The sequence below is a fragment of the Carya illinoinensis genome, chromosome 5, assembly GCF_018687715.1.
Source record: "Carya illinoinensis cultivar Pawnee chromosome 5, C.illinoinensisPawnee_v1, whole genome shotgun sequence".
Lineage (NCBI taxonomy): Eukaryota > Viridiplantae > Streptophyta > Magnoliopsida > Fagales > Juglandaceae > Carya > Carya illinoinensis.
Genome location: NC_056756.1, coordinates 49,065,764 through 49,080,386, shown reverse-complemented (window position 1 = coordinate 49,080,386; position 14,623 = coordinate 49,065,764). Strand labels below are relative to the sequence as shown.

Sequence of the window (14,623 nt, the reverse complement as noted above, 5' to 3'; positions counted from 1 at the left end):
GTAACAATGAATCAACATAGATAACTGCGTTAGAATAAATTCAATATACTCTCTACCCATCCTATAAATCAAATTACATAATAAGCACTCAAAATCTTTTATTCTTATACCTCTCACTGTTGTAATTATATACTTAAATAATTAAGATATTAAATTTTAGTTTAAATTTCTTTTTTTATCCTATCATTTATTATTTTATACTATTTTTTATTTTTTCTTTATATTTATTAACTGGGCATACGTGCAATACACGTTGCCCTTATTAGTATATTGAATTGTGCCAAACCAACTAATTGGGGGGGGGGGGGGGGGGGGGGGGGGGGGCGGCGCCGGGGACTGGACTTTGGAACTAGCACATGTGAGATCAGGATCAATAAGATTAGATGATCAGATGGATGGAGACCGAGATCTGAAGACTTGACCAAAAAAGTAGTAGTGTCAGAGTTGGATGCTTCCTGGAAACTGGTATCATCAGACCTTTTAAGGTTACTTTTGTAATTGTGGCAAGAATGCTCTTATATTTACAAATAAATTATAAAAATTAATTTTATAAATTAATGTGATTTTATTTAATAGATTATATTTTTTATAATAAAAATAAATTTATAATATGATAAATTATATTAAATTATATCAATTTATAAAATTATTTTTATATAACCTCTTATATTAATAATACATATAGTCTTTATTTAAGAACTACAATACAAGTTTAAATAATTTTATTTATAAAATTTTTTAAAATTATAAAAATATTTCTTCTAAAATAATATTTTTTTCTATTTAATAAAGAGACTATATATATAATCTCTAAATAAAAACTGTTAAATAAAATTTTTCATCTCTTTATAGTCAGAGTATTTACCTTTGCGGTAAATGTAAAGAGAGTTTGCAGAGGATTTGAAACGGACCGGGTCTTTTTAACATTTTGGAAAGTAAAAGAAAGTGTGCGCATTCCTTTAGCTTGCACCCACAACTCACAAGGTTTTTGGCCGCGTGTACGTTCCTCGAAACACAAGACGTGTGGTCCTACCCATACATCAGCTGCCTCTTGACTTCGCTGACTCGACTCAATATAAAAGGCCTCCATGGTTCTTCCGGAGTCTCCCAGTCCATCAGATTTTCTCTTATATTCTGTAATATTCTTCTTTTCTTTGCTTCGAAATTCATCTGCAACTTTGTCCGATACTTCTTGCATCCATCATGAAGGTATGAATCTCACACAAAACCCTTTTTGGCTCTCTTTAAATTAACTTTTATATGCATCCATGACTGATGACTAAAATTTATTGGGTTCCCGTTGATCGTGTGATGGGTGTGGTTTTTTTTTAATTTTTTTTTTCCCTTTTTGATGTATAATTCTCCGATATATTTCTATAGATTCTGTTTTAATAGATTTCTATCACGTTTTATTACAGAAAGTGATCTTGTCAGTGCAAGTGTTTGATGAAAAAGCTAAGCAAAAGGCCTTGATGGCAGTTTCTGGTCTTCAAGGTATAGAATTTTTTAAACTTTCTTGTAATTCTACTATGAATTCTTTGATTGGAAAGTCTCGATTCCTTGGCAATAACACCCAGATCGTAAAATTAAGGATGTCAAACTGACAAACAAGGAACTTAACTGGTCAATTCTATGTACTGTACTGTAGGTGTTGATTCAATCTCCATGGACATGAAGGACAAGAAATTGACGGTGATCGGGGATATCGATCCGGTTTGTATAGTAAGCAAGCTGAGGAAGCACTACCCCACAGAGATACTTTCTGTTGGGCCAGCAAAAGAGCCCGAGAAGAAGAAGGAAGAACCGAAGAAAGAAGAGCCTAAGAAAGATGAGAAAAAGAAGGACGATGTGGCAGAGCTTGTGAAGCTCTACCAAACCTATAATCCTTACATGACCCAACAATATTATGTGAGAAGCGTAGAGGAGGATCCTAACGGTTGTGTAATTTGTTAATTCTCGGATCTCATAAGAATTATATTAAACATTTAGAAAACGAAAAAAATAAAGAAGAAGAAGAAGAAGTCGGTCTCAGTGAATTTATGTCCGAAAGGAGGTTGATGTTCAAGAAATAGGGAGGGGTCTAATGTACAGTAGACCATGGTGAGTTGTTTGAAGTTTTGTTGGTGTTGCTTGGAAACTTTACATATTTTAGTACTCTCGAGTTTGTACATGTTTTGCATCAATGGAAGATTATTGAAGTACTATTGTAGTCGAGAGCTCTGTTTTACATCAATGGTGGGTCGACAGCTTTTGATTGAAGTAATTAATTAGTATTCAAATACTTATAATTCGCCAAGAAAAGAAAGAATTCTATCAAGTTCAACAACCACTAAATTAACTAGTTTTGTATCATTCCCCTTACCATTTTGTGCAAACGTGGTGAAGTTTCAGAGTCATAAGATTTCCCAAAGTTATGTGGCAGAGCAGCATAAAAGAAAATCCCTGTAGGGAGTAGACCACAGTAATTTTCTGAGAGCTCCCTGGTTTCCAGTTACATTCATCATGTCTTAATTCGGTGGAGACATGATGTTAAATAAATATAAACTTCATGTGCACATCACTTCCACCCACTGTCGTGCTAGGAATCACTGATGTCTCTTTCAACCAATTTTAAAAAACTCAGGTGTTTTAAGATAGTGATTCAGCCATACCATGCAAGAATTATATATATATATATATAATTGGATTAAATGAAATTTTAATTTACCATATCTGGCCCGTAGTACCAACTCGATCCAAATTAATTAAAGCAGAAAAGGAAAGCAGTCTAAAATGTCTCTTTTTGGGCATGTATATACGTTTTTTTCTTCTAATTAATTGATTTGTACATCTGTATACATGGTAAGTATATATAAAATAAGTGATAAATATATATATTTTAGAATTTTAATTTAAAAATTATCATATTAAAACTATCTATATCTTTTAAAGGTGTTTAAGAGATACATATTAATTTTTTGAATGAATTGAAATAAACTAATGATCTACTTTAGAAGAAAAGTATGTAGAAAACTTGTGCATCAGCGTAGAAGAAAAAATGAAATTGGTCTCCCTTTCAGGTGAGTTGATGGATCATTTGCAACGCATCATCCCTAATAAAATATGATTCAGTTTGTCTCGGGTGACTCTTGAGTCATATCTATGTGACCACGAAACATATAACGAGAAAGATAATGTATGTGACTGGTTGATTCCATCTTATCTATATCTATACATATACATATGCTTACGGTTTAGGAAAAATTTAGTTGCAAGCACAATTATGCACTAATATGTGCACCAATTTATTGTGATTGGTTAAAAAGTAGATTTTATTGAAAACAGTGCTAATTTTAAATATGAAAAAATCAGTATTGATATGCAGATTAGTACACGACTTTATTTGTATGTAGCAAAACTTTATGGCTTATAATCCAACTCGACTGACTTTATTCATTATCAAGTAGGAAAAGAAGGCTAAAAAACGAGGCCCGGGGGGGCAAATTGGCAAGGAAATCTAGAAAAGAAAGTATAACAACATCATTCTAACAATTCAGAAGGCATATCAATAAAGTGGAGACACAATATTAATTAATTCTAACAACTCCATCCTAAATCTGGAGAACTCAAGAGGCAAAATCAGCGTGTACAAACAGTTTTGCTAGCTAGTTGTAAGTTTGATGTGCAAACAAATTACTTGTTATAAAATTATTAACTTTGGATGGGCTAATTTTAGGTAGGGTAGGAGCTGGATGGTCTAGTTGTGAGAAGCTTTAGTCACAAATAGATCTTACAGAGGTAAATACATAAACTAACATAACTTGATCCAATATATTAGATTGTAAGAGAAGTTAAGATATGTACGATGACAAGCTGTGAGTCTTGGAGGTCTTGAGACGCAGTCCATGAGCTAGAAGTGATGGCGTGCTGTAGTTGTACTTGTAAATTGCGTCTACTTTGGATGGAATTTGACTACCACTATCCGCTGTTTTCGGTCAATGTACGCAAACACTTCGGTGTGGTTGATTTCAATAATTGAACATATAATATTATAGGGTAGAATGTATGACATATATGATTCTCATGATCAGTATGTACAACCTCCTTCATTAAATTAAAAGCTAATTTAGAAAGTGGATCAAGTTGAGTGCCAGCTTATACATACAAGTGTCTTGTATATATATATTTATCTCTCTCTCTCTCTCTCTCTCTCTCTCTCTCTCTCTCTATATATATATATATATAATTTACTTCCACCTCACATCAAGTACTCTGTTTACGAATCTTTATCACACTTGAATTATCGTGTGCATGACGAACATGCATATATATATATATATATGTATGTATCTATGAATGTATGTATGTTTGTGTGTGTGAGAAAGAGAGAGAATGTTAATGATGTTGAGAATTCGGAAATTCATATTTTTCACCATAGAAAATTATAAATATGATGCTAATTATTCACACGATAGTTTATTTTAAAGTAGTTTTCCACCTTGCTTTGAAGAATGAAAAGAGTGAAAATGTCTATTAATTATCAGTCTCTTTCATGGATTTGAAGATGGAAAAAGCTTGTATATCCCTTAAGTTTGACCGCTGGTCAAATATATATATTTTTTTATTTAGTGATTAAAAAAATAAGTTAAAATGTATTGGTGTATTTTTTATTTTTTAAAAATATTAAAAAAATAATTGCTGGCGGCATAGTAGCCTTGCCCTTCGAAGATATATATAAACATATACAGGTCATCAGGGCCAAGCAGCACGCGAGGGTACCCCGCCCGCTACAAAGCTCAATCATACCAATTTTGGCTTTTAGGTCCCTTTTGAACGTTGAGGACAGCCACCCATTCCATTGAATTCTTTAGGTATCTTCGATCGTGGTCAATACAATCAACCTGCACGACTCCTTATTAATTTTTTTAACTAGATAGAAATGATATTTTTACCGTGTTTAAATTTGCATATATTTATATATTTAAATAAATAAATCTAAAATCCATATTAAAAATAATTTTTTATGATAAATTATACTTTTTAAAAAAAAAATTAAGTATACAAAATTTAGACGTTTAAAACTATATATAGCATTACTGAATCTAAATAATGTCCCAATTAAATCGTTCCCGTAAGTGTCATGAGTGGGCGTACTACTTTCCAAGAAAATATTTTTAATTAATTAAAGTTAACGCTGTCCTGAAGGTTGTTTGGAAGAGGGGTAGAATAAAGTTATATGTGGATCGTCTTGCGAATATTCCGAGTTGATCATCTTGTGGAAGTGGGACAAAATTAAAATTGTTAGGATGAACATAAAAAATACAGGGAAATATTTTTTTACTTTTCTTTGTGTAAATTAAATTGATAATTTAGTAAAAATAAACTCTCAAATAGTATAAATAAAATCAAACAACCCCCAAGCAAGATACCAAAATCTTTATGTGGAAAATCCTCCAATGTGAAGAGAAAAATAATAGGATCAGGTCTAGTTAAAACTTCCATTATAAATAATAGAGGGGTTATAGATTGCTTTCTCTAGAATAATATCTAGAAGTTACCAGTACATCATATATATTTATATTCTTAGTTCAACACAAGATCGTTATCATACAAGTAGATATCAATGAAGGCGATAGTAAAGATCTAGTAAACAATCAGAAAGAATTCTCAACGATCATAATTAGTCAAAGTGAAGCTCTCACCATTAGGAATAACATATTGAAACTTGCTCAAGTTGGACCACAGATGATCCCTCAAAACTCTTATGGAAGCCAAAGTTGGACCACATATGATCCCTCAAAACTCTTACGGAAGTGTAAGAAATAGACAATTCTCTATCTTTTTCTTTTCTTTTCTCACTCTAGCACATGTGGCACACAGTACTTATAAACACTAACCCTACCTTTAAAATTACCAAATTGCCACTAAGTGACTTGAATGTATTTCTCTCACATAGAAGGACCCACCCAACAATCTCCCCCTCCCGACTAAGTGAGGGGCTCCACCAAGCATGCTTTTCCTCTACATACTTCAAGTTTTGCAGAAGCAATGATTTTGTCATCATATTTGACCCATTTTCATTAGTATGGATTTACTTAGTCTTTAACAAATTCATCTACAATGCATCATAAATCTAGTGATATCTCATGCCATTATGCTTGGATCTTGAATAGGAAGTTGAGTTCTTACTAAGATGGATAACACTAATGTCACAATAGAAAGTATAATTCTCTTCTTTCCAATTCTTCTAAGAACTTCTTTATCCATAGAGACTCCTTGCTAGCTTCAATGATGGCAATATACCAAGCCTATGTGGTAGCAAAGTAATACATTTTTGTAGTCTGGATCGTCGTGACACAACTCTCCCTAAATAAGTAATCAAGTACTCTAAAATAGACTTTTTGGAATTAATGTCACCAGTCATATCTACATTTATAAAACCATCAAGCATAGGCTTACTATTTCCAAATGATAAACGCACCCTAGAAGTACCTCTAAAACCTAGAAATCCATTTCATAGATGCCTAATGTTATTTGTCAGGAGTAGAGAGGAATCGACTAACAACTCTAACAACATGAGCGATATCAAGTCTTGTGCACACCATGACATACATTAAGTTATCCATAGCTTATTCATAAGACACATTTTGCATCTCTTCATTCTCTTTCTCAGTTGTAGGATTATGCTTTGAACTTAGTTTTAAATGACCTGCAAGTGGAGAACTCATTGGATTTGCCTTGCCCATGTTGAACCATCTGGTACCTTTTTTATATAACTCTCTTGAGATAGTCTCAACTTGGCATTCTTTTTGTCACGAGAGATCTTATATAAAAGATCAGTTTTGTGATCTTAAGTCTTTCATAGCAAAAGGCTTACTCAACTCTCTTTTCAATTCGTTGTATTTTTAGGATTACAACCAACTATCAACATGTCATTTGCATATAGCAAAAGAATAATAAAGTCACCATTAGTGAATTTTTTAACAAATACACAATGTTTAGAAGTAGTTTTGTCATACCTATGCTAAACCATAAAGGAATCAAATTTCTTATACCACTATCTAGATGCCTACTTGAGTCCATATAAGCTCTTTTTTAGTCAACACACAAGATTCTCTTTGGCCTTTGCTCTAAACTTCTCTGGTTACTCCATATATATTTCATCCTCCAAGTTATCATGGAGGAAAGTAGTCTTTACATCAAGCTATTCATTTTCTAAATTCACACTGATAGCTAAATCCAAGATAAATCTTATAGAAGACATTTTTATAACGGGTGGAAAAGTTTCTTCAAAATCAATGTCTTTCTTCTAACTAGACCCTTTCATAACCAATCGTGCCTTATACCTTGGTTGTGAGATGTTTGGCTCAATCTTTAATTTGAAAACTCATTTATCTTTCAATGCTCTTTTATATTTTGGTAGTTCTACCAACTTATAGGCATAATTCTTAGGCAAGGATTTTATCTATTCTTGCTTGGCTCTCAACCACTCATTTTTTAATCATGTTGCATAACCTCTTGTTAACATTCTGGCTATCCCTCATCTAAAATTAAAATATACTCAATAGCAGAAAACCCGATGGAAGGCCAACGCTTCCTAGTAGATCTTCTTAATTGATTTTCTACATGTGGTTTCAAAGGAGGTTGCTCTGCTTGTTATTCTGGTCTCATATCATCATTTCCAAGTTCACCACTTTCAATGGTATCGACCTATTCTTCAAATACATCTCTCCCATTTTCATCATTAAGAAGGAAAAACAAGATCCATACCAACAAGTTCTTCATTAAAAGATTCAGGGTTTTTACTCTGACTCACATCATTAATCAAAGAAAACAACATCTATACTTTTTTGAATTTTTTTCTTAACTGGATCCCACAATATGTAACCAAATTCTTCATGTGAATAATATAGGAAAATGCACTATTTGGACTTGCTATCAAGAAGCTTGAATATCCCATCTTTAGGAACATGAACTAAATATCTACAATAGAACACCCTTAAATGCACAAGAGAGATAATTTTACATGTCCAAACTCTATTAGGAATGTGACCATCCAAAGAAACATGAGGGAGAAAGTTTGACCAATACAACTATTGTCCTCATTGCCTCACCCCCAAAAGGAATTAGGTAACTTTGTATGAGAGAGCATACACTTCTTTCTTTTACACATTGTTCTTTCATTCTCTCTGCCACACCATTTTGTTGTAGTGTCTTAGGAACTATTTTCTTAAGATTAATTCCATAACTTCTACAATACTCTTCAAATGGTAATCTGTACTCCCTTCTTTCCTAGAGCAATCATCAATAAAAGTAACATGAAAAAGTTCACCACCAAGAAATTTGGCATTCATAATGCAAACATCTGTGTGAAATAAGTGAAAAAACAAAACCTTTCCATATGGAGAGAATTTATGAAAATAAGATATTCGTTGCTTTCCCATAAGATAATGAGTAAAATGCATTAGTTGTGTATCTTTGATATTGGATAAGAGCTGCTTCTTTGCAAGAATTTGAAATCATTCTTAGTAATCTGACCAAGTCTCTTATGTCATACCTTAGTAGAGATTTCATTCTTAACAACAATAATATCTCTATTGATCAACCTTACATCTGTCTTGTAAATAGTGTTACTCTTCCTTCCCATGGCTAGAAGAAGAGAACCCTTACTAAGTTTTCAATTTCCACCTCCAAGGTGATTATAGTAGCCTTCATTTAGTTTTTCAATTGAAATCAAATTAAAACGTGCATTAGGACATGCTTGACATCTTTGAGAAGCAATTTTCACTCAATGATGGTTTCTAATTGCACATCTCCTATATCTATAATTTTACACTTTACTTCATTTTCCATCTTAACTAGACTAAAGTTATTATTCGTATAGAAAGAGAAGAAATCTCTGCTTGGGGTAGTATAAAAAGATGACATTGTATCAATTGCCCAAGTAGAATCCTAATAAACGAGATTAACATGAGCATCATCGCAAACAAAGAACAAATCAGTATCAAATGCAACTACTGCAGTTTCTTTTTTTTCTTTATGCTCTTCACCTTTTTCTTTCAGATGTTTCTTTTTAATGATTTATTTTTTCAATTTTGGTTATGTTTAAATAAAATTGAAATTGAAAAAAATATTTTTTTAATCCCAACACAAAATCCTAAATCTGACTCTACTTCGACAAGTCAAAGTCAGAATCGGATTGAAGGCTTTGTGAATTGGAGTTAGAGTCGAAGTTGGAGGATGGATTCGACCTCCGACAAAAGTCAAAGTCAAAGTCAGAGGTAGGGCACTCCGATTCCAACATTGTTGATGCACAGCCCTATACCCAAGCTTACCATAGCAAAAATATTTGATTTTTTTTCCTGAAGTGGACCTTCTTCTTGACTTGTCATGATTGTTATCACCAATAAGATTTTTAGTTTTACTCCTCCATTGTTTTTCTGCAACAACTGCCTTTGAATGAGAAGAAAAATCATACTTTTTCCTTATGCCTCTTCAATGAACATGCTATCTTTCACCATACTCATAGTCATCACACCATTGGTGGCTGAATTATTGAAAGACACAATCAAATTTTTCCAACTGTCTGGAAAGGAACTCAACAAAAGTAAAGCTGAAACCTTATCATTCAAGACAAACATCAAGGTAGACAACTCATTCAACAATTCTTGAAAATTATCCAAATTCTTTGCAATGCTTTGTCCATATCTATACTTTAATTCACAAGCCTTCTTATCATAAAGGCTTTTTTGTTTCTGCAGTCTTTCACTTATAAAGACTTTCTAATTTTATCCAGAGATTGTAAGCATCTACTTCTTTGGTTTCATGATGGAAGACACTTTGATTAACCCATTTTCTGATATAATCGACAACTTTCCAATTCAATTTCTTCCATTCCTCGTCAATTTTCTTTTGTGGTTTGACACTAGCCAAATCAATAAGGTTTAAATAACTTTTTGCAATAAAGAACATTCTCTATTCTTGTCTACCAAATTGAGTTTGAATAAGTGAGTTTAATCATGCTACCAGATGAATTATCCATTTAATCCACATAGATAATTAGCAAAAAAATAAATACTTTAACCACAAAAAGATTACATAAAAATAATGTGACTTTTTGGCTGTAGCATTGCTCTTAGCAAAATAATCAACCTAACTTTGGTACCACATTGTTAGGGTGAACACAAAAAACACAACAAAATATTTTCTATACTTCTTTGTGCAAATTAAATTGGGAATATAGCAAAAAAACTTACAAACATAATAAAGAAAATCAAGCAAGACACATAGATTTTTACGTGAAAAACCCTCCAAAGTGAAGGAAAAAATCACAGGACCGATTAAAACTTTCACTATCAATAAAAAAAAGGCGTAACAGATTGTTTTCTTTAGAGCAATGTCTAGAGGCTACTTGTACATCATGAATATCTATATTCTTGATTCAACACAATCATCATCATACAAGTGGGTATCAACCAGGGTGATAAGAAAGATCTTACCAATTGGGCATTTTTCGGTAAACAACCAGAGATGAATCTCAATGATTAGCAATAGTAAAAAAGAAGCTCTCAACATCAGGAATAAAATACTAAAATTTTGTCAAATCAGACCACATATGGTCCTTTAAACTTTGATGGAAATGTGAGAAAAGAAAATTCCTACTCTTTCATACATACAACTGAGTCTCTCTCTTTTCTTTCTTCTTTTTTTTCCGTACTCTAACACACAAGACACAGTTATATACACAAACCCTACCTTTAAAATTATAAAATTGCGACTACGTGGCGTAAATGGGTTTCCCTCACAATATGGAGGGACCCACACATAATAAAATATTTTAGGGCTCATTTGGACACTTGGAGTATTTCAGGATTCTATGAATAGTAGTGAAATAGTTTAAGTTAAGATATTTTATTGAGTTTTAGAAATGATAGAAAAAAATTAAATAAAAATATTATAACGTTAAAAACTTGTTTGAATATAATTTTTTAATATTATTTTTGTTTAAAAATTTGTATAAGTTGTATTAATTTTTTGTATTTTGTCTTGAAGTTTATAGAGTCTTATTGGTTTTTGTATTTGGATAATATTATGTAATCCTTAGATGAAAAAATTGAATATTTGAAATTAAAAAATATTTTGTATTTGAATAATATTTGGGAATGAAATTACGAATTTTTTTAAGAATTATATGTATATTTGTGTCTAAACATCCCCTGAAACATATCATATATGTTTAAAGAAGCTAATCAAGTTGTGGATTGGTTGGCCAAGACTGAAGTGAGTGGTAGTGGTGAACTCAGAAGTTTTATGCTGTGTACGTAGTGGTTACCACGAGATCAGGCTAGAGGTATTACAGTGATGCTACGATCATGGGTCGATAGTCCCTTTTTTTTTTTTTTTTTTGCAATAGTTATAGTTAGCTTTGCAAAAATTTAATTTCATTACTTAGTCAAATGCCAATGCCTAGTTAAATTTTGACTAACTTGAATAAAAGTGATCTGCATTGAACTAGTCAAAATTTAAATACTCCACTTTTAAGTTACAGTAAAGTCATTTCTTTTTCTACATTTTGACAGTTACTATTCATCTCCAAAACAATATTTTATTCTAAAAATATTATGTTAGATAATTAGTTTGAGAAAAAATTATTTGAAAAATAATAATTTTAAGAAAAATTCTAAACATAAGCCCACACATCTCACTTTTTTTTTTCTTTTACCAAATGTTTGGTACATGGATAATGAGTAGATAAATTCAATTAAATTAAGAAGATTAAACCCAAAAAACATTTATACAAAATTAAAAAAAAAATGTGTGGTGTGTGGGCTTGTGTAGCAAAGCTCAATTTTAAATAAAAATTAAATTCTTAATTTATATATTGAGTGTATTTACAAAATATAAATTTTTTTTTATTAAAATATATAATATTATATTATTATTTTGACTTTGAGATAGATAGTCGAATATGGACTAGTTTCTTCAATGGCTTTGGCTTAAGCCAAAATCCCAACTTTTATCTAAATTTTGGACTTGGCAATAGCTAGACCATTACCAATGCTCTAATGCCTCAAATTTATAACGGGTTTAGTCCTACCAGAAATATGGATGTACCACTTATTCACAAATTTCTCAAGACAATTTTATGGCAAGTATTCTTAACAATACTCATCTAGAATTCAAATACATAATGTAAGCTCAATGAAAATCACCACTAGATGTACGAAGACATTTAAAATACTACACAGATTTCATGATACTTTATGCCATATAGATGTCAATATGCCACATAGACATCATGGATACCACAATTGCATCAATATACCACGCAATTATCAACGTCATATGTAGATAGATAAAATATATTACTCGACTTCCAAAAGAATTATATCAGGATTTTTTGTACACAACCAGCAAGTAAGGCTCACAAAATTTATACAATTCCCTATAGGCATATCCAAAATAGCATAAAAAATGTGCATAAACAAATATTTTGAATCCAATATACACAATCTTAAATTAGCAACATTTTTAAAATTTTGTAAAACCTATTAAGAAGTTACTTACTCGTTTGCTCACCAAAAGTTGACACTTTTGACATACCAAATAATCACTCGAAGCCGATATCAAAACCCACAAAGAAATTACAATCCTTCTCAATTTAATAGTATTTCCATAACTTTGTTTTTGTTTGATCTCAAACAGAAACTTCATTGATTATAAACAATTACAAATGAATATCAATCCAAACAATTTGTGAAATAAAAGTTGGGTAAAACTCCCATAAAAAATTAGTATCATCAATATTACATACATATCTAGCAAGTGAATGAGCTGCACTGTTGCCCATCCTCCCCACTTGTTGTATTTGGCATTTTGGGAAAATCCTCATCAACTCATGAATATCTTTGATAATATTACCCAACAATGACTTGGATATTCTCGTACCTTTAATAGCTTGGATCAGTAGAAGAGAGTTACTTTCAATAATAAGATCTTGCAAACCCATATGTATACCCAACTGCAGCCCTCTTAACAGTGCTTAAAGTTCAATGCCTACAAGCTAATAGACGATATTTTCTTCTTTACTTGCTGTCATTAACACTTCCCCTTGACTATTTTGAAGTATAGTACTGACACTTACACACTATTGATTATGGAACGTAGCACCAAAAACATTCATTTTCATCTTATTTATTGGAAGGGGCTTCCACTTGCAGACACTCTAGATATTGCTCACAAGTTCCTTCTTAGAAATTCTAAAGGTCTTCTGCACAGAAAGAGCATGGTTGATCACATAGTCAGTTTGTAGGAGCTTATTTTTAAATATCAACTGATTTCTCCTAAACCAAAAGCCCCAAGCAAAAATAAAGAATGTTTCTAAAGTCTCTCCATTGTCACTTCCTTGGAGTTTGTAGTATCAACAAAATCAAGTTAGTTTTAATGCTTCTTAAAGCTGAGAAATATCTAGTCCAACATTTTCTCATACTTGGATAATGAACTAATGCATGTGATATGTCTTCTACTGCTCTAGAACTGGAATTTGACATCCTCAAATACCTTTCTCTTCTTCAGATTTGAATTAGTAGGCCGCCCATTCACATGCTCTCTAAGCAAACACCTTTACTTTTTTACGAAGGTTCATTCTCCAAATGTCCTTCTATATGTGATTTTGACTTCTAGCATTTGAACACTCCCCTTCCCTTATTTTCTTGTCTAGTTCTTGAAACAATCTATGAGCACTCCTTATACTGAAATTCCCATCCTTCTTATGTGCCCAAATATATGTACCTTCATGCTCTTCAGCCCTAATCATTATTTTTAGGACTTCAGTAGCTACCGTTAGTGGAAAATAATTTCTAACTTTATACACATCCCGCCATTTTGTTTGGTAGTCTATCAATTCTTCCCCCTTTGCTTCCTTATCCACAATCTCATCCTCAGTTGTAGAATATTGTAACTTCTTGAAACTTGGAACTCAGTTGTCATTCTAGATTTGAATTGTTTTCCCTTTCCCCACTCTCCATTTACACCCTTGGTCTAACTTCTCTTTAACTTCCCATATTTCCTTCCATAAATAGGATGGATTTCTCCCCATGCTCAATTGAAAAGATTTTCCATGAGGAAAATATCTTGCTTCGAAAAATCTGTGTAGCAAAGAATCTCTATTTTGCATTAATCTCCATATTTGTTTAGCAAGTAATGTTTCATTGAATATTTTGAGATCCCTAAATCTCATCCCACCAGCTTGTTTAGGAGTGCACATTCTCTTCCAACTCATCCAAATGGATCTTACTTTCCTTTCTTCTTTGTTCCCACCAAAATTTGGTCATCATCTGTTCTAAGTCCTTACAGAAAATATCAGGTAGTTTGAAGCAACTCATTGAATATGTTAGGATTGATAGTGCCATTGCTTTAATAGGGATTTCCCTACCCCCGTGTGATATTAGCTTCTCCTTCCTGCTTTAGAGTTGCTTCCACACCCTATTCTTAATGTCAGAGAAAACTTTATACCTAGATATTCCCATCAAATGTGGTAAACCTAGGTACTTATCATATTGCTATAATTCTTGCACCCGTCCAAAAAGAGAGGATTTCATTCTGCTTATTAAAAGTCACATTTTTGCTAAAAACCATAGCTGTT

The 14,623-nt window shown here is 32.1% G+C and overlaps 1 protein-coding gene across 1 annotated transcript; it reads left to right on the top strand.

Annotated features, from left to right (window-relative positions):
- The first annotated feature begins 1,047 nt into the window (after positions 1 to 1,047).
- On the top strand, positions 1,048 to 2,214 carry LOC122308966 (heavy metal-associated isoprenylated plant protein 39-like). Its single transcript, XM_043122257.1, has 3 exons — positions 1,048 to 1,209; positions 1,419 to 1,494; positions 1,649 to 2,214. The coding sequence occupies exons 1-3, from the start codon at positions 1,204 to 1,206 to the stop codon at positions 1,951 to 1,953; spliced, it is 387 nt and encodes a 128-aa protein (XP_042978191.1). The 5' UTR covers positions 1,048 to 1,203; the 3' UTR covers positions 1,954 to 2,214.
- Positions 2,215 to 14,623: the final 12,409 nt, after the last annotated feature.